This window comes from Phoenix dactylifera, chromosome 11 (assembly GCF_009389715.1).
Source record: "Phoenix dactylifera cultivar Barhee BC4 chromosome 11, palm_55x_up_171113_PBpolish2nd_filt_p, whole genome shotgun sequence".
In the NCBI taxonomy this organism is placed as follows: Eukaryota; Viridiplantae; Streptophyta; class Magnoliopsida; order Arecales; family Arecaceae; genus Phoenix; species Phoenix dactylifera.
In genome coordinates, this window is record NC_052402.1 from 19,358,102 (window position 1) to 19,384,752 (window position 26,651).

Here is a 26,651-nt window from a genome sequence, read left to right on the forward strand (position 1 = left end):
ACAGAACCCAGAAGAGAGATTCATGGATGCATGGCATATGAGGGATGTCGTAGTTTGGGTTTGGAATGGGGTATCTACTTTGATTTTTTTTGGGTGTATGGAGAATAGATCTTTGGGGCGGAGATGCTTCTGAGTAGATTTGTAGGTTGCATGTAGGATTTGATCTTGTGTGGTGCGGGGAGAGCTTTTGAGGGCAGTGATGGAGATTTTGGCAAGCTGAAATCTAGAATTCATGTGGTGGATGGGGCGTATAATAATTTATTATTTTTTTTTGAATATTCTTCTAAAAATTTAAATTTGTATAAATATTTGTTTTTTAAATTTATATTTATTTCTGTATCCTCATAAAATACTGTTTTTGTTCGAATATCTCTAATATAACGGTTCTTCTAACACCGTGAATAAAAGCAATATTTATTTTAATTAAAAATAAAAAAAATTTGAAATTATTTTTTTGTCCTCCATTGTGATTGTCTTATAAATATTTTTTTTTGCACATCTATCCATTACGGGTATTTTAGTCATTTTAATTTGAAATCATTAATTTTTTTAACGGCGTTAGATGGCATGGATACATATTCAAAAATAAGAATAAAAAAAAATAAAATAGTAAAATAAGTATTTTACGAAGGTACGCATGCAAATATTAATTTGAAAAGGATATTCATGCAAAATTTGATACTTAGAAGGATGTTTATAATTTATTTTTAATTTATTTAAAGATTTTGTGATGGAGGGGCATATAATGAAATGAGATTTATGATTTAGATTTTGTGATGGAGGGGGCATATAATAAATCTGTAGAATCAATTGACTTCCACATGATGGTGATAACAACAAAAAGAAAAGAAACATAAAAACGTAGAGCAATCAAATAGGAGGGACTCGTTGCAATACTCTTATAATCTAATATAATATATATTATATATTATATTAATATATTAATATTAATATAATATAATATTATAATAAAAAATTATTGATCTGCTGACGAGGAAATGATTTATCCATCTTCCAAATGGATAATTTTTTTTCCGTTTATAGCAAAATATTATTTATAAAAAAAATTAATTAATTTATATAGAAAGTACGAGAATATGAGTAATTTGGTCAGATGACCAACTTTTTCATAATATTTATCGGATGGCCCTCAGAGAGTAATTTCCGATGGGCTCGGCCGCGGAGAGAATCGAGGTACATGCTAGTACAAAAGATTCTATCAATAGGCTAAGGGACCAACCACTTGGACGGTAGGGATGGGCGAAAGCGTAAAACAAGACAACCGTATGTAATCCTTCTCTGCTGGATTTTTCACAACACCTTCTGGGACTTTTCCTCATCGACTCTTTGGAGTCCATTCTCATGCTTCATCCGCTCCCCTCCTTCCCTTCCACCGGCACCCCGCCCCCTTGCTCCCCCAATAAAGATCAGAGACGTTCGATTTCTTCGGCTTGGAATGGCGGCGAAGGGCGTTCTTAACAGCTTCATCATGGCAGCACCGCCGTCTTCTTTCATGGAAGCCCCTTCCGATCGGCTTTTCCTCATGGGCCAACCCCTCAGGCACTCGTCTCCTAATATCTCAGGTTTGAAATTTGTCTGAAGTATCGGTTCTTGTCTCGTTTATTCTTGCTTTATGATAACGGTTTTGAATTATTTTGTTAAAATGAAGATCGGGCCGTGTCTTAATGTTCTAAACTAGGGAAGCAACGTATGGTTTATAAGCGTAGCTGTGCCCATTACCGGCAAGCTTAATCAACTATTATTAGGGTTTGGCCGTATGAATCTTAGTCATACCGTTGTAGTTGGCTGCAACTAGTTTATCCTCCTGCAACTCCTAGGACTCGTTTGGTTTGTGGGAAGAGGAGGGGAGGGGAAAAGTAAGGTCAACCGGAAAATGGAGAAATACCTCATGTTTGTTTGGAGTTTTCGAAGAATGAGAGATAGAAAAGTAGCTTTTCCATGAAATAAGCTTCCCATATTTCATGGCAAAGAAAAACTAATGTGGGTTATGGGAAAGTCCAATTCCCACCAGCTAGAAATTGAGTTAATTTTTTTTTTCAAAAGTGCTCTTAAGCTTTTAGATAGAATGAGGTAAGATCTTTCTCTTTATTAAGGGCATGGAAGATATTTTATACAACTTTTTCAAGAAAATGGATGCTCAACCAAATATAAGCCACTCAGAAATGTGCCACTTTCTAATGATCAATCAAACATGCAAAAATCTTTTTTTAGACATCATATACTAGGGCATTAGCTTTATGAAAAAAAATTTCAGTTAGAAAAAATTCTTTCTGCAAACCAAATGAGTCCCTAGAGTACCTCTAGTTCACTCGTTTCTAGTCTTTCGTTACCTAATTTTGTTATCAATGTTGTCACGCCCTAGATTCGGAGTATGACACGGCTGTGCTACTGAGGGGTACAACCCCCGATAACACGAAGCCAAACATTACATTTTAACTTTCAAATTCATCTTAAACAAAATATAATAAGTAAAAGTTCAATTTTATTATCCATTAAATGCAACCAATACAAAATCGCCAAGTTTGCTGTGCGAACTCCAAGCCTGAGCCATCCTTCGTTTCTATCAACCATATTCGTCTAGTGAGAGAAAAATAAAAATAGAGATATATGAGCGACACAACTCAGTCAGTAAAGCTTACATTATCTTATCGGATCAAGCATAAGTTTTTCCATGTCAATGCATCATTTCAGAAAAATAACAAATATTACAAAATAAAGTATTTCATAGTATAATATATTAAAACAAGTCATAAAGCAAATCATGCATGAACAAATCATCCATCTTTCATAAACATAGTTCCAAGTTCGTTTTGTAAATAAATACATCAATTATTCTTTGGCCATTTAGTTATATTATAGTTCAAAATATTACTCACAGATATTCGTGCTACAGTCACTTTATATCCGTGATAGGGCCCATGTTCGTAATCGACATAGATTCATGTTTCGTATGCCAACTTTATATCCGCTGGCAGGGCCTGTGTTCATATGGATGCTGGCTCCGAGTGTTGATTTTTTTAATTTTAGGAATAATACACATCTATCTGAGAGCCTTTAAAAAATTTATATCTTTTTTTTAAAATATACATATAAATAGATGAAAAACACTAAATGGCATGATCAGATTCATATTTTATAACAAAACCATTTTCATCAAAACATTCATAAAACTATATTCATAATAAAGTATGATTTTCATAACACATATGCTAATCCATAATTTTAAGAAGAGCATGATATTTCTACAAGCAAATTTTATGCACGAAAAATATGATCATTCGAAAAATAATGAGGGTAAGATCTACTTACCTCTTTAGCCCCATATCGTCAAACTTCAATTAACCCTATTTAAAAATATTAAAAGCAAAATTAATTTTCGTTCGATGATTTTAATCTAATTAAAATAATATAAAAAGGAGACGGTTGGTCGGATGATAGAGTATGGCGACACCAGACGGGTCAGGTTTAAGTAACTCGGTTAATGAATCATGGGGCACAGACTCGATTAGGGCCAAGCCTATTCAATAGGGTTCTTCAATAGTGGGTTTCATAAGCACTTAATAGGGCTGGAATGATTGGTCTAGTAGGCGTCCCGGGCACCAGGGTAGTTTAGGGCCTCTTTTTAGGAATCAACTCGGGTTCATAGATCAGATTGACAGAATCCTGTATCGAGATCGATAGGTCTCCTAGAGAGAGAAAATAAGAGAGAGAAAGAGAGGGATGGGCTCTCTCTCCTCCTCTTCTTCTTTTCTTTCTTGGTGAACAGGGGAGAAAGAGAGTGGATTGGTGGCTACGGTCATGGTGGGGGTCAACGCCGGAGTGCCGGCAATGCAGTTGGATATTTGACTGCAGGTGGTGGCGACTAGAAAAGAGAGGATGATCAAAAATAGGGGTAGAATAAAGGTGGTCTTGGATCGGTGGATTTGTGTCTCTGTTTGCTTACCGGTGGCTGGGGCTCCGACATCGGTTAGAGGCCGACACAGGGGAGAGGCCGAGAGTTCCGGCGACGAGTGTTGACATCGGTGATGGTTGGAAAAGGGGAAAGAAGGACCGGTAAAAATAGGAAAAAAATAGGGTTCCCTTTTGTCGATCGATTTTTGGCCGATTTCTCGGCTGGCAGCTGGGATTCTGGATCGTGAGAAGAAGAAAGAGGGAAGGGGAGGAAGGACAGGGCGTTACCTCGGCTTCGGCGGCGTCCGACAGCCCCGATTTTCGGCAAGCATAATAACGGGCAGACGCGAACTCAACGGGAAAAAGGAGGAAGGAGGAGAGGGAAAGAGGAGGATTGCTCGAGATGGAGAACTTTGGAGGGAGAGAGCTCTCCCTTTTTAGAGGAGTCCTAGGGTCCTGGCGACTCTAGGACTTCGACTCCTAGTTGTAGTCGCCGAAGGAGAAGAAGAGTCTTCTGCGCTTGGCCACTCTATGGGCTAGGGCTCAGGTCGGGCCAATAGAGTTGATCACGCCCAGATCGAGCCTTCACATTCTTTCTCCGTTAAAAGAGTTTCATCCTTGAAACTTAATCTACCTTCATTTTTTAACAAATAAGGATACTTAGTCCACTTCTACTCCACTGTACTTTCACTGTGCAACTCTTAACAAAACCAACTATTCTAAGGCTCAAAACTCTAGACCGATATGTATGAACCTTAACTTCCTCATCTAAGTGATAAAATTCTTAAACAAAACATCTATTAGAATAACTTTCTTAAGAGATATGACAACACATAATGGCTGAATCAATTCTTCGGCTATGCATTTCAAAGAGATAGAAACTTAGAAGATGCAAAGGAATAGAAGAATCACAATCAAATAGTGCATGGACATTTATGGAGTTGTCTAGAATGATACTTGTTACTACTTGATCACTTGCACTAGCATTCTGTTGGGTCAAAGCGGACACTCGTACATTTTCTTTTTGTATTTGATCGGCTGGTTTGGTAGGTTTTAGATTATCCTTTTTCTTGATAGGCCAATCTCGTGCCATATGTCCCACCTTGCTGCATGAAAAACATGCTCCCAACTTCTTAAGACAAGGTCCATGATGATTCTTGCCACAGTACCTGCAAGTGTCCAATCCCTTCTCTTTGTTAGAGTTGTTTTCTAAGTTTTCGCGCTGGTCATTTTGAGTTCCTGCTGGTCTGGGCTTTTTCTTGTCACCCCTTTCCTTCTTTGATCTCTTCAAATCTAATTCGACCATTAGGGCTTTTTCAGCACATCTTTATAACTACTGAAGAGGTGAGATGAAAAACGAGACCGGATCGGATATCTCAGACCTTGTTCAAATCTGTTAGCCTTGCTTCTTTCGGACTCTATAAGTTGGGGGCGAAATCGGCCTAACTCATTAAATTTGTTTGCATACTCCAATTCTATCATGTCATCCTTTTGTCCCAAGGCCAAGAACTCATTCTCTTTTGCTGATTTTACTTCATCGGGAAAGTATTGATCATAAAATATTTTCTTAAACTCCTCCCACGTTAACTGGTCATTCTCATTCCCTTTAGCAGCTCTTATAGCAGTCCACCAAAACTCGGCATGTTCCCTCAGCATTGGTATGGCCACCCTAACCTTTACGTCCTCGGAATACTGTAGTGCATCGAACATCTTCTTCATCTCCCGAATCTAGGTCTCTGCGGTCAGAGGATTAGCTCCACCCTTGAACATCGGTGAGTTGAGCTTTCTGAATCTTTCGTAGAACCAAGAACCAGGGCACAATCTGTTCTTTAATTGCTACAGCTAGACTATTGATTTACCAAGAAAGTATGAATCCGATTTCAGGATGAAAGTAAAACCATTAGATGCTCTCTAAAGAAGATTATTGATGCACAAGATTTTATGCAAATTAGGTTCTAGACGAGATAATGATGACCTTTTCTTTCAAAAAGATGCTGCTGGTCATACGAACATTATTTTTCAGTGCTATTTAGGCTTGTGGTTGCTGGAATTTTGTCCCAGAATTGGTTTTGGGTTATTTTTTGGTAATTTTGGGTTAAAAAGTGCAATGCTAGAGATTGCTGTTATGCATTTTCTGAAGGTTCTGTAGTCAATGATATGATGTGTATGAGGTCTATGTTTGGGTGTTGCTTGATGCATGGATTGTCTTATAAATTGTATACATAATTTTCTTCTTTCAAAACTATCTTGTTTTGCAAAACTATCCTCATTAATTATGTTATTTTTGATTTCTTTTGATCAAGGAAAAGAAGCTGTACAAAAGCATTGTGTTATTATATCAAGAAGGTTATCTGGGTTGGAGGAGGCCATGCGAATTCAGAGGTATCTAATTGTAGTTTGATGTTTGGAAGTACGTTTGCCATGGCAACTGGCAAGTCAAGTCTGCATGAGATTATGTCCTTATTTTGCTGTCTTCCACTTGTATCTGTAGTTCTAAACTTCTAATGCAACTTTTTACTTTTAGAAAAACCCATTCTGATATTCTCTTTAGGGTTATTTCTGAAGCAATATCATTTTGTCCTTTTTATGAAAAATAATATGCATATACATGTTCTTGTATATCAGTATATGCATAAAACTATTATGTGGAAACATCTGATAGTTTTAAAAAAAAAGTAGTAGGACGAGAAGCAAGCCAATTGACAATCCATTCATTAAAATGTTGTACCTAGTTTTCAACTTGTTTTCTGAAGTGGCATGTGCTCGTGGAAACATTTAGGTGATGTAGTGTTAGAAAGGCTGCAACATGCTCTGACCTTCAAGAATGGTTGGTAATAATACCTTCAGAAGATCCATTGTGAACAGCAGCATGGCACTGAACGTTTTTCCTCTTGGTTTAGAAGGTATCATGGAAGTAAGGGTATTGTCCTTCCATTTCATCTTCTTCATCCTTTTTTGATATTAGCCTTTGGTTGGCAATTCTGGTGACAGTATTTGGGGCTCGTCTCACACTGCCAATTGTTTCAGATACAAAATTAACAGGAGCGTAAGGCTTCTGCTACTGAAAGGCTCGTATTTAAATGAGTTTCTTAGGTGAAGAACTGTGTTCGGTGAGTGGCTCAGGTTAATGAAGAAACATGGATGCTGTATGATTAGTCAATCAGAGGGTTATTGGAGGACTTCAATGTTGGAGCTAAACAATGTATAGGCTTCCTTTAAGAATGTGTAAAGGAGATTGAAGTTGTAAAAGTAGACAAAAAGTCCTTTGCTTGTGAGGGATAAGATAACTTTATGGAAGGGCTGTAATAGATTGATAGCTGATGGTATCAAAGTTTTTAAACTTTGACCATTATTTTGATCAATAGAGAACTTATTATTGATAGCATAGTGTCCGCAACTTACATTTAAGCCCTTGATCACCTTGGAACACCAATTTGAAGCACCATGATTTTGTCCAATTTTACAAACTTTTTGCTGGCCACCACTTTTGAATTATTAACAATTGCACAGCCCCAAAAAGGAACACTATTTTCAAATCCAAGCTGGAAATGTGCTATGGATGTTTAGAGCTCCTATAGTGCTGAGATCTTGCGAAGAATCATGCACTAAATAGGAGTATAGTCCAAAATAATTTCATGCTATGAAGCTTTGACACAGTCACAGAAAAGGGATGGTAGAAGTTTGAAAACCCATGATGAAGATTTGCTATGGATGTTTTGAGCTTTAGTAGTCCAAGCTCTTGGAAAGAGTTTTGGAAGCATGTTACTTGATCCATAGGCAGGAGTGAAGAAAAGACACATCGTCCACTAAATGGAGTTGTAACCAAGTTTTGAAGTTCCATCCAAAACTGACCTGAAACTGATCAAAATTTTTGGTTTTGGTCAGTTTTGGCTTGTTTTGGCCAGTTTTGCTCGGTTTCAATCAGTTTTGGCCGCTTTCAGCATTTCGACCAGTTTCTGCAAACTGACTGATTTTTTTTTTCTATTTTTGAGTTTCCCAAGTAAATACATAATGCTTTTTATTGATTCATCAATATAATTTGATCACACATTTATTTAAAGCTCTAATGATCTAATCCATGTTATTTTTGTCTAAAATTTTTTATTGAAGTGGGTACGTTGCAATCTTAATGTGCATTTTTAAGTTACAAAAAATATTACAATATGTAGAAATATAGATGTTTGTGCATGTCTAGGAGCTTTGATGTTATTTTGGAGAGTGAGATATATACTTAATTTATGTTCTTGAATACTCATGTTTAGTTTGGATATGATTGAGTGATATTTGGTATTTTACTCTATATATTGGTACATTCATGCTATATGATTAATGCATTAAGCTTTAATGAAAATTTAATTTCAGCTCAAAACTATTCAAATAATATAAATTCTTTAGCGGACTTAAAATGAAATAAAATACTCTGAAATAACTTGTCTTGGTTTATTTTATTTTTCATATTTTTATTTATTTTTTTAAATTTTCCTTTTTTTGATCAAAACTATGAAACTCAGAGCGAAATTGCCAAAGTTGAAACCAAAACACGTTTTTAAAACCTTGCTTGTAACTTTGCTTGAAGTGAAGGTTGTATTCATCACCATAGTTTCAAGTATATGACAACCAAAATAATGCATAACAATGATGTATGCATGCTTAATGCATGACATTGCTTTGTTTGAGGATGGAGACTCGAGCGCATTTTTTAACATGAAACTGTAACTTAACTACTGCCTAGTTTGGTTTCCTTTTTCTCTTTTTTGCCGATCCATAGTTACAATATGACAACTAAAGTTATAAATAACAATGATGTATGCATGATTAATGCATCACAGAGTGCATTATTGAACTTGAAACTGTGACTCAATTCATGCATAGTTTGGTTTCCTTTTTCTGTTGTTTTCTGATCCATTATTCTAATACATTCTTTCACAACTAAGTCATGAAATCTGTGATCAGGCACAGCATTTTACCTTTCAAGGCCATATGGTCATATTATAGTGCTGCTTGGACAATATTGTTAACTAATTGTATCAATCACCTGAAGGTCACGGGAGCTTCAAAGCTCAGTAAAATTAAGAAAGAGACCACCATTAAGGCGTGGAAAGGTCTCTGCGCGGCTTCCCGTTCCAGAACATATAGCCAGACCTCCTTATGTGGGTTCAAACACGTTGCCAGAACTCTCTAATGAATGTCAAGTACATGATGATGATGGTATTGCTCGCATGAAAGCTGCCTGTGAGCTTGCTGCACGTGTTCTGGATTTTGCAGGAACACTGGTTAGGGTAAGGAATCTTCCTATTCTTTTAGGATTCAGTTTTCTCAAAGTCTATGGACATATAATAGTACTGGCTTTGACAGAAATGTTAGTAAAGAATCCGAGTATTTTTTTTCATTTGAAATTTTTCTTTTTTTTGTTATTTGTATAGGCCCATAGCTTTTCAGTTGAACTACCTTTTACATCATTGCCTTAGTGGTTGTATTTTGATAAATTAATCTGGTTGCAGTTTCACCATAGGTGCATCTTACGAACTAACAAATCGTGGAGGAAAATGCACTTTTTTATTGCTAATTGAAATGGTACCACATAAGCATGACTTGACTGCATACTGATTTCATGATAGGGAAGTTACATAAATTGGTAATAGTGCCTGCAGTGTCATATGCTTCTGTGAAAGAAAGCGGGCTCAAGAAAGGAAGATGAACATAGAAGATACAAGATTGTTGGGGTGATGGAAGGTAGGGGCATTCGCATTGGAAACTGGAGGAGGTTTTGGTAAACAAGATCCTAATTATGTATTGAAGGGCCTAAAAATATTAGGGGTAAGGCTTAAGCTGACATGGATGGAATTTTTATGATAAAGGATTTGGAAAAACCTTCAATGACACCAAAGGTAGCTCTTACAAAGATTAAGTATTTGGTAATTGAGGATCAATGAGCCCAAGCTTTAAAAGTTGATGCACATATTAATAGTATTGGTTCTAACCATGGTTACAAATCCTGCTATAAAAATGTGGTTGGAAGGTCATAACTGTCCATAAGTTGATCAGGGCTATCTGTCCACTTCACATAGAATTGTAAAATCCTTTTTGGGGTAGTAAATTTGCCAGTCTAATCCTACTAACTGCCATTCAGATCTATTAACTAAATTGCTCCCCAGTATTCTGTAGCTATTATAAGCAAACCATAGCTGTCTATGAAGTATTGCTGTTGAAGAATTGATCCAAACCAAATCAGAAAATGTGCCCTTTCTTTTCGATATACCTCATCCTGTAACCATGTTTTAGGGTCATTTTGTGGTGACAGGTGGTCTATGCTACAAGTGTGTCATGCGCAATAAATCAAGGATGCTGTTTTTTATGATGCATGGTGCTGACCAGAAAAGTCAAGCTACATATATATATATATATATAGCCACAAATGCAATCATTATGCACGAAAATTTTTGCCACATCTGAAAGGGGGGGGATAAGAGTAGTTCCTCTATATCAGAAGGGAACCCAGGTCTGCAAAACTTCTTCAGGCGGCAGCATGTGCATCAATTTTAAAAATGCCAGTGGCTAGATATGTCTGATCAATACTCATTAACAGTAAAAATTCTTTGTACCCCTCTGATAAATAAGACTAAAACACAGTTTTACAAGACGCATGTTCATCGATCATCAATAATTCACATAGGGATCTAAATTGAACCTGAGCTTGACAGTAGCGCAATGCCACGTTGATGTACTGACACAAAAATGCAGTAAAAAGACTAACTTTTTCCGTTACAGTTACCATTTTAAATAGATTTTTGATGATGATTGGAGAAACTTCAACCTTTAAAAATTTGCTTGATTCTTTATAAGCATGTATAATGCAGTGAATCATGTCGCATGATTCACACATATATCTTAAATATGAAAATGCCAAAAAAATTAGAAAACATGTTTTGGTAGAGTAAGTATTCACTATTTTGACTTGCATTCTGCATAATGTTATGCTATGAGACAAAGGCTTGGACTGTACTGCTTAAGATTGGACCTTTAAGTGGGATATCTTGACATTCTTCTCATGCATTCTTTGTTAGCAAAACTTTTTCCTGTATCAAATACCCAGAGAAATATTTTCAATAGGTACCTTTCATCAGTTTTTTGTTTACTTCTTTCTTACTTCCTTTATGTCATTATGTTATTTTCTTTGATGTAAATAATAACATTTGCAAAGATGCATATTTCTATCAGCCATCTGTAACAACAAATGAAATTGATAAAGCAGTGCACAAGATGATTATCGATGCAGGCGCTTATCCTTCCCCACTTGGTTATGGAGGATTTCCAAAAAGTGTCTGCACATCAGTCAATGAGTGCATGTGCCATGGAATACCTGATTCCCGCCAGCTACAGGTTTTTTGAGATGACATTTTCTTCACTGTTTGTATGAGTGTCTTTCTATAAGACCAGTGAGACTGAAAATGCCTTGCACTAACACTTGTTCCATCATTGTGCAGAATGGAGACATCATAAACATCGATGTGACTGTTTATTTGAATGTATGCTCTTTTTTTCTTCTATTATATTTTTAGTTTGTTTGTGTTCATAAAGAACAATTTGATTTTTCTGTTGTATTAAAAATTCAACCATCCATCAAAATTTTGACTTTTCTGCTTATTGCTTTTACCATGTCAGGTTTTTCACTTATGATGCATAATTTCTTTTGAAGATCACTTATATATCTTTTTAACTGATTGTAGTCCGCAACTTAATTTCTCTTTGTTAGGCTCATGGAACTCTTGAGAGGTAAAACTTATTTTGGTTTCTATCACTGCATTATAGCTTTTAGATCACCTTGTGAAGCAGGGCAAGAATATGTTGTATTTCTTTGTTGTACTGGTGTCATACCGTATCGATCACGAACTGAAATGCTTCGTAGTCTCGACATGATGGTGAGCCTAAACTTGTGCAAACCGGTCTTTGTTAGGCTGAACTGCTTGAAACCGCTCAATTCCATCCAGTTTGGCCTGGTAAGTGGGTGGTACCCACTCAATGAGCTCCTCAATAATTGTATGAGAAAAGTCAGCACAGCCTTTCTCCCTCTATTTCACCTGCAAACAGTGTAAGAGAGGAGAAATAGAGGAGAAAGGGAGAGAGTGGAAGGGTGAGTGGGGAGGGTAGATCCAACATTCAGCATGATAGTTTCCCACTCCCTACTTTTTGTTAAATCCAAAAAGAATTAAGGGCAAATTATGCTAAAATTTTGTATTTTGGCATGATTTTGTGATATACTTTATATCTTAGTGAGATCTTCGCATTGGTATAAATTTTTGATTTTTTAATAAAATAGATATTTTTGGATAAAATTTAATAAAAGCTAAAGGAGATGTTAGATTCCAAAAATTAGTATCATGCTTGGGGTCTAGCATGCGGTCAGCTATATTTGTTGACAATAATTGATTATTTTTGGCATATTAACTTCTTATAAATAAAAGCCCAAATTAAAGTAATTTCTAGAATAGTTAGGCAATTGGTGTTTAATATGGGATGGAAAAATATATGTGCTGCCTCCTATCAGAGGCTACATAAGCCAAGAATAAATTTTAATTTATATTTTTTTGAATTAATTATTGTTTAATAAAAATTTAAAAAAAGTGTTATTAATTAAAAATGTATGAAATATAATAAATTAAAGTATATTACATTCGAACATCAAAGACAAACTTACAAAACCCTAATTTTGACCCAAAACTAAATCCATGAATCTTAAAAACTAAAGAAAAAGCTTTGCTAGCGTATTGATAACCTTACCCATACGACAATTTTAAATGTTCAATCTGCTCTAGGAACCCTAGATTTTGACTGCATCAACATAATTAGTCACGGAGGGAGGACACTGTTGCATCTAAGACATTCTTGCTCAATATTTATACAGCTTGTAAAATTTCATTTAGTTATTGTTACCATATAGTGACATAGAGGTGTAATTATTAGGTGAAGTGGAAGTAGGGCTGAAAATGGATCAATGCAGATCGGATATCAGTATCCATATTTGTATATGCTTATACTTGGTGAATATAGATGAGGATACGGATTTTAGTCGGGTGCAAAAATACATATCCATATTTGTTACAAACGACTATGGACACATATTGAATACTGAAAGTATGTATGTAGATATTGATATAAATCAGATAGTTAAACTTTTTTGACCATAAAATCAAAGCTATCACTAAATAGAAGGTAACTTAAGTTAGTAACATGTTAATATGGTCATTTATTTTTTGGAAAACTTCATTAGTACTATTTAAGATCAAATAGGATTGCAAACAGAACTAGATACTGGTCAAATAGTCATCTACCCATATTTGTATCCTTTTTTCTTTGATGAATATGGATACGGATACGACTATTAGTTGGTGGCTCAAATTTTTATCTGTATCCGGAGAAATTTGGATAGGAAAATAGATTCAGATGGATATTATCTGGTCCACTTCCACCCCTAAGTAGATGTACTTTCTCGTTGAACATACAAATAATGATATATAGAAGATGTTTATCGCTGCTTTACATGCTGCTGCGTTCAAGTTTTGCATAATTCTGTAGAAATGAACAAAACTGATGATTAAATATGTGTATGTTATTGTAATCATCAAATTCACCAATTACTAATCTTTATACTCATTCTATTCTTTTACATTGCACTAAACATTCTTGTCTTTGTGATATTTTTTTCCTTCTAGAGTTCTTCATAAAATGAAGGCCAGAGAAGCCCATATATGAATAAATTATATGTAGCAAGGGGACTGAAATTAAATCATAAAACCTGAATAGTGTTGAAGTTTATTGTTGTGGTAGTGAAGAGGAGAATGAGGCGTCCTTTAGAGATAAACATGCAAGATTGTTAGAGATAGACTCTGATAATTTATTATTGTGTTTTAAAAAGGATTGCGAGTTCAAAGGCATTTCCAACTATAGGGTTGTTAAAGTGGATATCTGCCTCAAAAGTCGTGTCATGTTGTGCCTTATGAGAGTTCAAATAAAGATTTTATGACACAATAGTAATCCCATCTTTCTTTTTATTAGTTAGAATATTGTTCTATATGAAGGGAAATAGAAAAGTTGAATTCCTTAAGTGGGCAATTGACAAAACCATGTGGCAACTATTAAATTTAAGTTATATAGGATTTTGACTACTACATATGGAGGACAATGTGTGTTAATGTGCAAAGGAAATTGGTAGAGGCATAAACAAGAAGTGAATACCCAAGCAACTTGTGAAAGATAAAAGAGGACTATTGAAAAAGGTTGATTTCAATTATGGATTCAGCCCTTGACAGGAGATTGATAATGGAATTTGTTGGTTATGCTTCTCATGCATTAATATAGGCATTAAATTTAAGTCGAATTCTCAGGAAAATTATCTCCTGTAGCTCTTCTATTATAACCTATTAATTATTGAAAGAAGTCTTTTTTTTTAAAAAAAATACATGCAAAGTTATAGTTATCTGGCATAAAAATTTTCCTGACTTATGTCTACTTGGTATGAAGTAAACAGCTTATGATTTGTGTTCTAGGGCTACCATGGGGACACTTCCAAAACATTTCTATGCGGAAATGTTAATGAACCTACAAAACGCCTTGTAAAGGTATTGTATTACTGTCTTCTTATAGGAGCATTATCTATATTATTCTTGTTGCAATCCTGCTCGTTCATATCTTTGTGTTTCAAGTTATTGGTAGTATTGTATGCCAATAAAAGGCAATTTATTTGAAGTTGTAAAATATACATACTTTGATCACTGGATTCCTAGCAAATTACTTCCTCCTCTTAATGAGTTAGAAATACTAACATAGAACCAAGGGACCTCCAAAAACGAGTTACCTAGAGGAGTAGTAAGAGCTATTGTCCATAAAAAGATCTTATAGCCTATGAAGCATGGACATGGATATGGGATATGGATACAACACGACACGATAGATCTTGAAAATTAGGATACGTAGGGATAGGATATGTTGATGAATTTATGTATTTGTACATTCATATATGCATACATATTATCTACAAGTATATTCACATATTTATGTGTGTAAAAAAGCATCCATAAAGCACAGTAGCCTATCAAAATAATGCAATCTGTATTTTACAAGATAGCATCAACTTTTGCTAGTTCATCATTTAGACATAATTTAAATCCTAGCCCCAATCTACATTTATTTAAATATTGACATCATAGACTACAAAATTGATCACTCATCATTAAAAGTTTAACATAAAAAAAAGAAAGAAAGTGCCCTTCCCATCATTTTATGAGGTATCGGGAAGTATCTCGAGTTTATCCGAGAAATTAGTGTGTTCTTTTTAATTTTGAAAAATAGGATACTTTACAAAGCATCGGACATGTATCGGGGAAGTATCTGACGAGTATCATTATCTAATACATTTCCAATGCAAACACAGCATGTGATTTCAAGTATACATGCTTCCTAGCTTATAGCTGGCTACTTACTTAATACTGATTAGGCTGGTGTTTAACTAATGAAAATTATGCTAAAGGATGTTTCACATATTAGAGATAATCTTGTTTCTTCGAGAAATAAAAAAAGACAATGTACTTTGTAGATCAAGAAATACAAAATTAAGCCATGCTTAATTTAAATGTGAATTGTAAACAAGTGCTAAGTTTTATTGCAAGTAAGCCTATTGAAATGTTCCATGATAACCGAGATGCAAGTTTTGTCATCATTGACCTAACGACCCAGTTAGAAAACTTGTAGGAGTTATATGTAACTTCATTTCATGATCTTTTGGGTAAGAAAGATTTGGCACCATCAAAAGTCAAAGCAATTGGGTAACATTTCTATGAAGGCTCTTGAATAGCTTTTGCCTTGTGCTCTAAGCTAGGCATGAGAAATTTGCATGAAAAGTTTTAGGATTAGCTCTGACAGGGTGTGTAAAAATTATTCATTTTATAGTGCATACATGGATCCATTTGATTTTGTATTTGGCTTATAAATTGTGTTAAATCTTGATTTGGATCCATAACTGGTATTGAAGAAAACATTTTGTGGTTGGCTAAAATAGAGGTTGCATCTTTATGGACACATCTAGCTTAATAATATGAGAGTAAGGGTGTTCAGTTAAATATGTTGAGCAACCACCTGTCCACATTCCTGCCACTTTCACCTCTCTATTTCCCCTTATTTCATTTTCCTTCTCCATCTTGGCCTACTATCTCTTGTTCAATCTTGCATCCTCTTTTTTTCTCTTCTTTACGAGTCTCCTTGTCAGGTTTGAAACTAAAAGAATTTATCCTTTACCGGTTTCTTTTCAAGTCGATTATCAAGAAGTTTATAGTTAGTGGCTAGATCTCAATATTGACAATTTGAATTTTGAAGTAGTCGATGATGGAACATTTAAAACACTTGGTAAATACATAATTGCATCAACTTCTTCACACCTTGTCAAATTGTTCCGATTAGCTTAACTTTGCATTGTGGACTGAAAAGGCATACCTCAAATATAAAGCAAAGAGAAAATATGTTATTTCTTATATGACTATTTATTCCTTATCAGGTAACTGAAGAATGCTTAGAAAGGGGCATATCTGCCTGCAAAGATGGTGCTAGCTTTAAGAAGATTGGCAAGAAAATAAGGTATGTTGATGCTATCACAATGTAAAATCCAGTGCGAAGAATGCAGGAGTTCTTGCTACAATTTATGAGGTTTTGAAGAAATTTAAACATTTCATGCCACTTCTGGAGTTTATGTCTGATTTATTCTCTAATTGTCTTAATTAATGATGACAAATGCTGTAATTATGCTAAACCTGTCATTTACTATTAGAAGCATCTGTTTATGCATATGAAGACTCCAGGTTTGGAGTATGCATTTCAAAAAAATGCTGGAAGGACAAGCAACCCTCTAATGCTGGGCAAATAATCCATGCTATATTGTATACTATGAAACTAATGCAGTTAGGGAATTATTGTACATAGCAAGTTCCGCAAAATCAGTACCAAAAACTGTACCGGTATGTTATTGATTCGGTATAGTATAGTACACTTCCCGTATTAAGACAGGGTCTTAATATATTTTCTCACCCCCAATCATAGTATTGCCCCAAACTGGGTAGTACAGGTTGGTACCGGGTGGTACTGATTGCTTCTGCTTAGTTGGGATTGGTATGAACTAGTTTGGCTCATATACCGAACTGAACCTTGGTACTGTACCGGTATATTATCCGTACTTTATGGTATGATTGGTATGGGCTGGATAGGTTGGTAAGATTGATCTTGCTCTTTAGTTTTTATAGCTATATGCATATAGACTTTCCATTTTTTTTTTTTCTAATTCCATGGGTGGTAGATTTAATCAGTTTCAGATATGGACCACATGGTTTAAGCCATTAAATATACTTGCTCCTTTCTTTTTTCCTTTTTTTTGTGGGATTGTGGTGGTTGTTAAGCAAGTTATAGAAGCCAATAGTGGTAAATTATTGGTTAATAGTGACATGAAGTTAATTGGGTTAATGAAGGAATGTTTTGGAGGAAACAATATGGAGTAACTATGGGTGAGATATTGGGCTGTGATGGTAATGAAGAAAGCATGGATGATTGACTGGTGAATGTAGCGAGTTCTGAGAAAACCAGTGCACTATTCAAACATGCACAGTGCTGGGATGGGAGAGTGAATAGACCATTGTGCCCACTAACTAACATTGTTCCGTAAGATCTTTAGTGGCTTACATCAGACATGATGGAAATTCAGTGGAATTCCATTGGCAAATTAATATTTTGAGACATATCTGAGAGACACAAAAAAAACATAGGTGTAGTTTTGCTGCAAAAACATGGACATTCTGCATGAGAGAGAGACCTTGTAAATCACAAAGGGTCACAAGAGCATCATATAATGGAAATTAGGGTTAAAAAACACATACAGAAAGGGGTTTTGGGTGGAGGAGACCATACGTTACTGAACTCTCGCTCTAAGAATGCAGTATACTGAGAGATGCATTGGTATCAACTGAAGCAAAAAGCACTTATGAGAAGAAGTCGAGTACTTGATGTATATGGCATGATGTAGCAGAAAAAGCAGTTACAGCTTAAAATATGAAGATGCACATGATAGGAGGAGATAAACAGAGTCACTTCAAGGGCAAGCACCCCGGAAAGAACAGAGTGGTTGTTGTTTCATGAAGATGGTTTTAGGATAAAACTGTTAAAGCATGGAAGATGAGATTAAAGCACACTAGTATTTTAGAAAATATAATGTTGTTTTGGTGCTTAGTTCTGCTGGCACCTGTGAGGGCATTGACCTTTTGAGGAAGGTGCCTTGAGAGAAAATATAAATCTTAAAAGAAAATCGTGCAAGTATCCAGCAATGGATTTATCTATGGGTTTCCCAAACTGTTTGGGAACTGTGGCATTGAAGTCATGGAGGATTTGATAGATGATCTGATCACTGACATATAAGATACAAGCTGTAATAAATTGAACACATCTACAGAGAAAAAGGGTTACGTCTTCTAATATCAGAATGGATTTATTTAAACTAAGCAAGAGTGCAAGAATTGTCTTACCAATCAGAAAAAAGAGGAGGTTCAATTGCCTCTTCAATATACATCTTTTCTCCTTGGCAACCAAAAATATCCATCATCCAAAACTCAGAAATATGGTTTTGCAGTTCTACTTAATATTGTAGATTCACATTACACTCTAGGTTGCTCTATGCCCATTTATGATATGCAGAATTATATGTGAAATGACTCAGTTTCTGTTTAGGTTTCTTCTGTTTACAATAATATACAACTTACTGTTAAAAATATTATTACTTTTCTTTCTGTGTAGTTGTAGTTAGTTCTATTAATCATTTATTTTCTAAAAATCGCTTTAAATTGTTCTAGTGAGTTTGCTGAAAGATATGGTTATGGCGTGGTGGAACGTTTTGTTGGGCATGGTATTGGGACTGTATTTCATGCTGAGCCACTTATCTTGCATCATCGTGAGTCATCTCTCAAATCATCTTTCTGATTCACTCTGGTAAATTTTATAACAAATATATATGAAAATTTGTAGTATGCAAAGGATGCCTAAAAATACGTTTAGTTGGAGACTGCTGGAAGATGCATTCTTGTATTCAGAAAGAATCCATATTTTATTAAGAGAAGATGATTCCAGATTTTTGAACCATTTAGATGATTTCTTTTCCAGTGAATATTTATAAAGCTACAGCTGATTTATGCACAATTTTCTTGATAATGATATATTAAACTTTTTATCTCTTGGCTTTGCAATTTATCGTGAACATGATCTTACAGATTGTTGCTTTCAATTGCTAAGTTTATTTAATTGTTGACTGTTGTACCTGATATATGGCTTTTGACACATCACCAAATGCTAACAAATCTCGTCTTGCTCATACATATGTTGTACAGAATATGGAATCACCATTACCTTGATTGACCTGCATGAAATTTTCTGACTTTCATAATTTATTGATTGTAACTCATATTGTTGCCAGGAAAAATGAATTCAATGGCAAATGATGTTATAATGAAAGGTATTTCATATTGAAGACTTGATGAAACATGGTTTTGAATAGGGCTGCAAATGGGTTGGGTCGGACTGGGACCCAACCTAGGTTTATATTTTTGTTATGATTTTGGACCCGGACCAAACCTAAAATGTTCAAGTTCGTGTTGAGATTGGGTCAGCTCGGGTTTGTAGTTTGAGTCAAACTTCTAGTTATTCTGTTATAGCTAAAATCTAATAATTGATAATTAAATATAAAATCACTAAAAAAATAATATAAAATGAAAAAGAGCTACCTTAAACTTGAAATTTCATTCAAAAATTTATATAAAATGAAAAAGAGCTAACTTAAAATCACTAATTATCATTCTTAAGTTTACAGACTACAATTTTTTAAAATATATATCAATATACTTGGGGGCATTATAAATAAGACTCTATAACAAATAATGAATCATGAATGTTTAAATATAATTAAGTCGAAATAGATGAGAGGAGATGTTACTATTGAGATGAAAAGGAGGAATTAGATTAAATGAGAGTTCATTTAATTAATTGGGAAGATATTTAGAGTGAAGGAGAAGAAGGTTTATATGATTCGAATTTTTGAGTCGGGTTGGATTGAGTTTAGATCAGATTGAGGCCATCTTTTGGTGACTCAAATTAGATTCGGATGATTTACAGGCTAGATCGGTTGGGTTGAAAAATACAGGACCCAGACTCGACCTGGAATTTAGATTCGGTCCAATTTTTGAATCCGACCCCAACCCACGGGTCTTCAAATATGGATCAGGTTAGGTCTAATCGAGTTGGGTGACGGGTTGACCCAACTCATTTGCATCCCTTGGGGCGATGAGGAAGGAAGAAGACCTATGCTTTGTCGAATCTTGGGATGATCAAAATAGTAAGATATTTTTTTGTATCTAACATAAAGATAGGCATCAAATTTGAATATGCCATGCCTTGGTAGCTTGTGCAAACCCATATGTGGCTTTTGTGGAATTTACACATAAATGAAAAACCACATTCTTAGCAAAGCCAATTGGCTATTCCATGTATGCTCTATGGGGTTAACCATTAATAAAGTCATTACACATATCAATTTGAAATAAATTACTGGTTAAGCTTAGTTGCAAGATAAAAATGAGTTATATAGATAACACTTGATCATTAAAAAGAATATGGCTTTGTATGCGAAGTAGACTTATTGGCCTCTTATAAGGTGCTATATATTTAGAAAAGCAAAATGAAGAATAAATTATTCTCTCTCTCTCTCTCTCTCTCTCTGTGTTTGTCTCTCTCTCGCTCGCTCGCTATGGTGGAGACAACACTGTGAGCGTTTGAACTCTGGATGTGATATTTTTCAGTAAAACACTCATTTTGTCAATTATGGCACTCACTTATCTTGAGTCTTGTTTTAGGATTCTTAACTGACTTGTTCGCCATATTTGTAGATCATCCCATAAGAGTAATGGCAAGTACAAGACACCATATAGTGTGAATCTGCACTCTTCTACCAAGATTTATTGGTAGTGGTTAGTTGTTATTAATGAGTACTATCTTGAGGAGTTTGAATGGCAAGTACATGCTTAGGGACAAAATTACATGATTGGCTTAAGGTTAAAAATGACTGGGAATGATTTTAGCTTCAGTTAATTTGGTCTTATTTATGGAAGAATTACTATTTTTATTTATAGCACTACAACCTATATATATATTAAGGTTTCACGTCTTTGCTAGCATGATACTTGCTATTATATATGGTATATCAAAAATTGATGCTTTAAATTAGAGGGAGACCGAGAGTGGCAAGATAAAGAATATTATATAGATTAAACAATAGTGAAAAAGAACTGCCAAACTCATAGAGTCTCCTCTTCCTCCTCTTGGTTTGTTTTACCTTCTTTGGATTTAGTATTTAAACCCCTTCATTTCAACTTCTCTTCTTCCTCATCCACATTGTTCATTTCTTTTTCTTTTTTTTTTAATATCTATTCCCCATTTTCTTCATCTCTCTTTTCATTCTTCAAAGTGGAGCTATAATCTTACCAAGGGAAATCAAGCTCGAATTCTATATGCAAAATGCATGATAGTTATCCATCAAAATTGACAATTCACATTATTAATAATGATCTGATTTTTAACTTGCCCAAAAATACAAAATGAGTTAAGTTGTTCTGGCTGTTTCTTTCCTATCATCACAGTGGAAAAAAATGTATATATTATAATATCTATGTTTTTCAACATGCATGGTAGGTCATACAAATGAAAAACATAGACCATTAACTATGAACCACACATCTCAGGACACATGGACCGAAATTGCTCAGACATCATGTTAAGGCTATATTCTGCTTTCTCATCTTATCATAAACTATAAAATAGCTTGTCTTCTATCAGGTTTTTCAACTATACTTTCTATAAGAAATTTTGTTTGCAGAATGGTAATGGTGTCAAAAATTGACCTGACTTCATAGAGCTACACTGCAACTTTCTAGCTTCTGGATTGTGTCTATACACCAAAAATGGATAGCTTGTGCTTCGAATGTTTTTTTTCTATATAACCTTGATTTATTTTCTCATCTTGATGACAAGTATTTATTTTGTAGGTAATGATAAATCTGGGTGTATGGTTGAAGGTCAAACTTTTACCATTGGTATGTATTCGATATTTTATATTTCTCATCTGTGGTTGGTATCATTAAATATTATCCTGAAATATTATATTCTCTATATTATTATAGAATCTTTTTCTCAAATAAATATTATTGTATAGTTAGATTAAAAGGATGTGAATACAACTTGACTTAAGTTTTATGATTTGAGCTTGATTCTAGGATAACTTTGTTGAGTCATGAGGCAGTTTTGTTCTCTAGGACATAACATATGCATGTTTGTCTATACAAAAGATATCAGAGATTTCTCCAAATTCTTTAGTTGTTCATTTTTGAATTCTTTCTTGTATGATCTAGTAAGCATAGCATGATATTTGAAATGTATTCAAACAAGCTCTTAAATTTGTTGGAAAGTTGTTCGGAAGGGGTGTCTTTTGTTTCTCTGAAATGGTTTGATATATGTAGTGTGGTCAAATAATGACCAAATAAAGCAAATGTAGTGGCTCAGTGCATAATATGCAATTGAAAATAGTGGCTTAAAGTTGATACCAAAAAGAATAACATAAAGGAAGAAGTTCCTAAATTAGGAAACAAGGACAAAAAAGAGCAAAAAGAAGAAGTGAAATAAGTGATGGAAGAGAGTAACAAAATGTAGAGAGGGGAATGAGGAGGGATGCAAGACTGAAATTTTGCTCTATGTCCACTTTGTAATATTTTCCTAGGTCTACTTCTTTGATGTTAAAAGAACAAAATATCCCCAAGTGGGGTTATTATGTAAATTTTGTCATTATAATCAGGCCCAAATACATGTAAGTGATGACCAAAACATGGAATTATTAGCAATAGCTCCGTACATCGAAAGAATTCCCCATTATGGCTTTTGTGTAAAATTTGGCGAAACAATCTAGCCCAAAGACATTATAATTGAAGGCCAAAACATGAAAAAAAAACACCTGGCCTCATTTAAATCCATAGATTTCTTATCAACACTCCTCTTCATGCTAGGACATATGCGTGTCTCACTCCTAGTTTGTAATCAAAAGAATGGTATTGAGAGCATCCTGAAGATTTCATCAGGATACCATTAGCTAATTCCTATCTACTAGTTTTCCTTCTATGTCCTTTTTTTGGTCGATTTACAAGATATAGAATTAGTTGCTAAGTGGATTGCTTCTGTACATTAACCATATCTACTATTTGTACTCTTATTTCCTCCTTATTTCTCAACCTATAAAAATGTCTTTTGGGAGAAAGAAACATGTTAAAGAAGATAAGGAGCTAGAACAGCGACCTCTTGTGCACATTGTCATTGACCTGTTTTGAGTATACTTTGCACTTCACCTTGCCTTTCAAAGGCTAAGCAATGTCATACCCAAGGTACGCTGTCTCGGTATTGGGCTCCATATCGGTGCCACACTATCATTATGTCAGTATAGCATGGTATGAGGCCGGTTTGGTGTACTAAGTATTGGTATGCCTCCTGTACCGTGTACCGTTATCGTCCATACTGGTGCTACACTATCACTATGTCAGTACAGTATAGTATGGGGCTGGTTTGGTGTACTGAGTATCGATATATCCTCCATACCGTGTACCACTACCGAACTGGTACGACATCTCCATACTATCCTGTTCAGCCCGTACTGTCTGGTTCGGTATGGTATAGCAAACCGTGGTCATATCTTTCATCACAATTCCACTCCTATCGGTTGTTAGAGAGAATTAGAAGTATCATGAGCTACAGGTAGGGGCGGCTCAATACATTCTGGGGCTTAAGGCGAATCCAATGAACGGGGCCTCTTTTTTTTAATAATAATTTTTTTAATAAATATAAAATACTTAAAAAAATATATAAAAATAGATAGCTATCAAGTACATTATTTCAACAAAGATACATGAATCTAACAAAGATAGACAAGAAGCTTTTTCAATTTAATATAATTCTTGAATGGAACCACATAAAAGTAATTACTCTAAATGAAGGGCCATGAAACTGATTAAATAACTGAGATAATGCTTGGCAATACTGTTTACCGTGAAAAGGTCATCCCATGGCACTTCATGGTCAAGGTAGAGAAAAGAATTTGTCCATAAAGGAACCTCTCTATAAGAGAAAGTAGGGTCATTATGGGAAATTCACCCCATCCCATCATCTCCCCTTCAAGTAAGTACCCAAGCGGCAACTGCAACATCACAGCACAGCAGCCATTCAACCCCCTCCCTCCTTTTCTCTCTCTACCACCCAAGAAGGGAGAAGAAACCGAGAGGAGAAAACTAAAAAAATCTCCACCCTCCAAGAAATCCATCTCCAATCCCCCTATCTTTCTTCCGGATGGCCCAGCTGGATCAGGAGTAATGTGAGGGAAGGAAAACCAAGACCAAAACCAAAAAAGAGAAGGGATGAAAGATAAAGAGTGGCTTCAGGCGTCTATCAAGCCAACCAAATCCCTCCTCTCTCTCTCCCTCTCCCCACCCAAAACAAAACTACTGTCCCCAACTTCCCAAATTACCCCTCTGCAGGCCAAGAAACTCTCCACCTCCCTTCCATCAAGGGGGAAGACTCGTAGCCAGCTCCAGATCCCGTTTTATATGGGGCCTTTGCTTCCATTTGGTCAGCCTCCCGGGGGCCTTCCATTGGCCCGGGGCTGGTCGCCTAGGGCTCGGGCCGGCCTTGGCTACAGGATCAGGGTTTTACATTATTTTCCTTTGAAAACAATAGCAAAGCTGCAAACTTTTCCAAAACATGTTTATGGGGGATGAGATAAATGGCAGTTCACACAAGGAGAAAACAATGTTCATACATTACAGGGTCCCTTGCTCAGCTTTCCAACTGAGATCTGGTACCCTCCTTTGGTGGGAAGCAGGCCAACTCTGCACTGATAACCCCACACTCTAATATACATATATGCATATACTGTTCTTTTTGAAACCTCATCTATCATGTTCTCTTATATCTGACATGGTGTAGAATGGACTGTTGAGAACTTATATTCATTACGAGCCCGCTTTTTTTTTTTTGTTGTTTCCCTTTAATTGTTATTAATTGAGTTGCTTTGCAGAGCCCATTCTCACAATGGGAAGCATTGAGTGTGTTACGTGGGATGATGGCTGGACAACAGTTACGGCTGATGGCGGCCGGGCTGCACAGTTTGAGCATACAATATTGATTACAAGGACTGGTGCAGAGGTTTTGACGAAGTACTGAGGTCCGTGGATATTCCTCACTGGTTTCCTGCGTCTAGCAATCTAAAATTTTGCAAATCTAATTTCATTCTTAGAAAGCTAATGTGAGCAAACCCACTTAGAAGTTCAATGTAAAATTTTGTAGAGGTATTTTTTTTGTAGTCTCTGATCTTATATGATTTTATGTAGTAATAACTATATTCGTTTCTGGAAATCTGAACCTCCGAATGGATGTTTTTATTGGACTGATTGTTGAAGCCATTTCATAAATTTTGAGCGCATTCAGCAAGCAGGTTATGAGCTTTTTGCAAACATGGCAGTACACGCATGAATGATCAAGCAGATGGATGTTTGTGACCCAGGCAGCAGATTCAACAAATACCTCGGTTCCAACCGAATTTGAAGTGGAAAGATGGATGTGATATTGGTTCTTTTCCTCTTAGCCGTATTTTGAGTGTCTCATTTGATATGCAGGACATGTATTTGGCGCAAATCATATCTAAATATGAAACCGGATGGGTCTTCAGGGTGCAGCAGTTGCCTATTTGCCAGTGCCTGCCTCGCCTGCACTTCGCATTAATGTATCTCCATGGGGCAGCTATCCTGGGTGTGAATATTATCACATACCGAACCATGGCAGATGGTGATCTATGCCACAGAAAGAACTAAATTTTGGTGCCATGGAGACTTATTATATTTACTATAAGCTTGGGTCCGGCGGATTCACAATCATATGGATATCCAAAAAGCTTGCAGGGAAATGTCTCTTCTCATGCTTACATCTAGGAGGAAGTAATGCATATAAATTTCCTAAGCAGAACGTTGGGGAAAACGAAGAAGGATCTTTATTTCAGGAATCAGCTACTGTTCAAGATGTGTCATTGATGTTATAGCTTGAAAGGGATAGGTTAACAAGCACTGAATGACACAAGTGGTGATGATTCAAAGCATTAATTCATCAAAGTGGGAAAAGCAGCGTTCCGAGCTGATGCTCGTGAAAATGAAAGTTTAATATATATCATCGGAAGAACATCTGATTTGATCAAGATAAATGATTGGTGCTATAGCTGGACAAAGTTTGTGGTTAGGCGCCGAAAAATTTAAATACATTGTGAGCTGCTTTTGATGCTTAGTTTATTGCAAATTGTCTCTACTGTTTCCAAAATTGTCTCTACTTTAAACCCGATGCAGAGTGAAACCTCCTTTTAATAAACATACTTCATGTTTTAAAAATTTCTCTAAACTATGTTCTGCTGGTAGAGAGTGGAGACTAAGATGGTAATGGACAGACATGTTTGCCCATCGAGATTTCTTGTACAAGTCAAAGAGTTTTTTTTTTTTCCCTTGAACTGGTAACTTTACACAGCCCTACGATAAGGATACCCACTCGTAACAGTCATTAACACATCTCGAAAATAACTGGATAATGTTAATGAG

The 26,651-nt window shown here is 35.5% G+C and overlaps 1 protein-coding gene across 2 annotated transcripts; it reads left to right on the top strand.

The window, feature by feature from the left end:
* The first annotated feature begins 1,308 nt into the window (after positions 1-1,308).
* LOC103719147 (methionine aminopeptidase 1B, chloroplastic-like) lies at positions 1,309-25,461 on the top strand. Of its 2 annotated transcripts, XM_026809271.2 has the most exons (11): positions 1,309-1,583; positions 6,216-6,294; positions 8,954-9,191; positions 11,131-11,292; positions 11,397-11,438; positions 14,457-14,528; positions 16,457-16,536; positions 18,789-18,886; positions 19,406-19,444; positions 22,026-22,073; positions 25,091-25,461. In XM_026809271.2, exons 1-11 carry the CDS (start codon positions 1,457-1,459, stop codon positions 25,234-25,236), a joined length of 1,131 nt encoding a protein of 376 aa, XP_026665072.2. In that variant the 5' UTR covers positions 1,309-1,456; the 3' UTR covers positions 25,237-25,461. The 2 variants fall into 2 exon arrangements, with proteins under 2 accessions (XP_026665072.2, XP_008806477.2); XM_008808255.4 differs by lacking the exon at positions 19,406-19,444 and having other exon boundaries at positions 1,312-1,583.
* Positions 25,462-26,651: the final 1,190 nt, after the last annotated feature.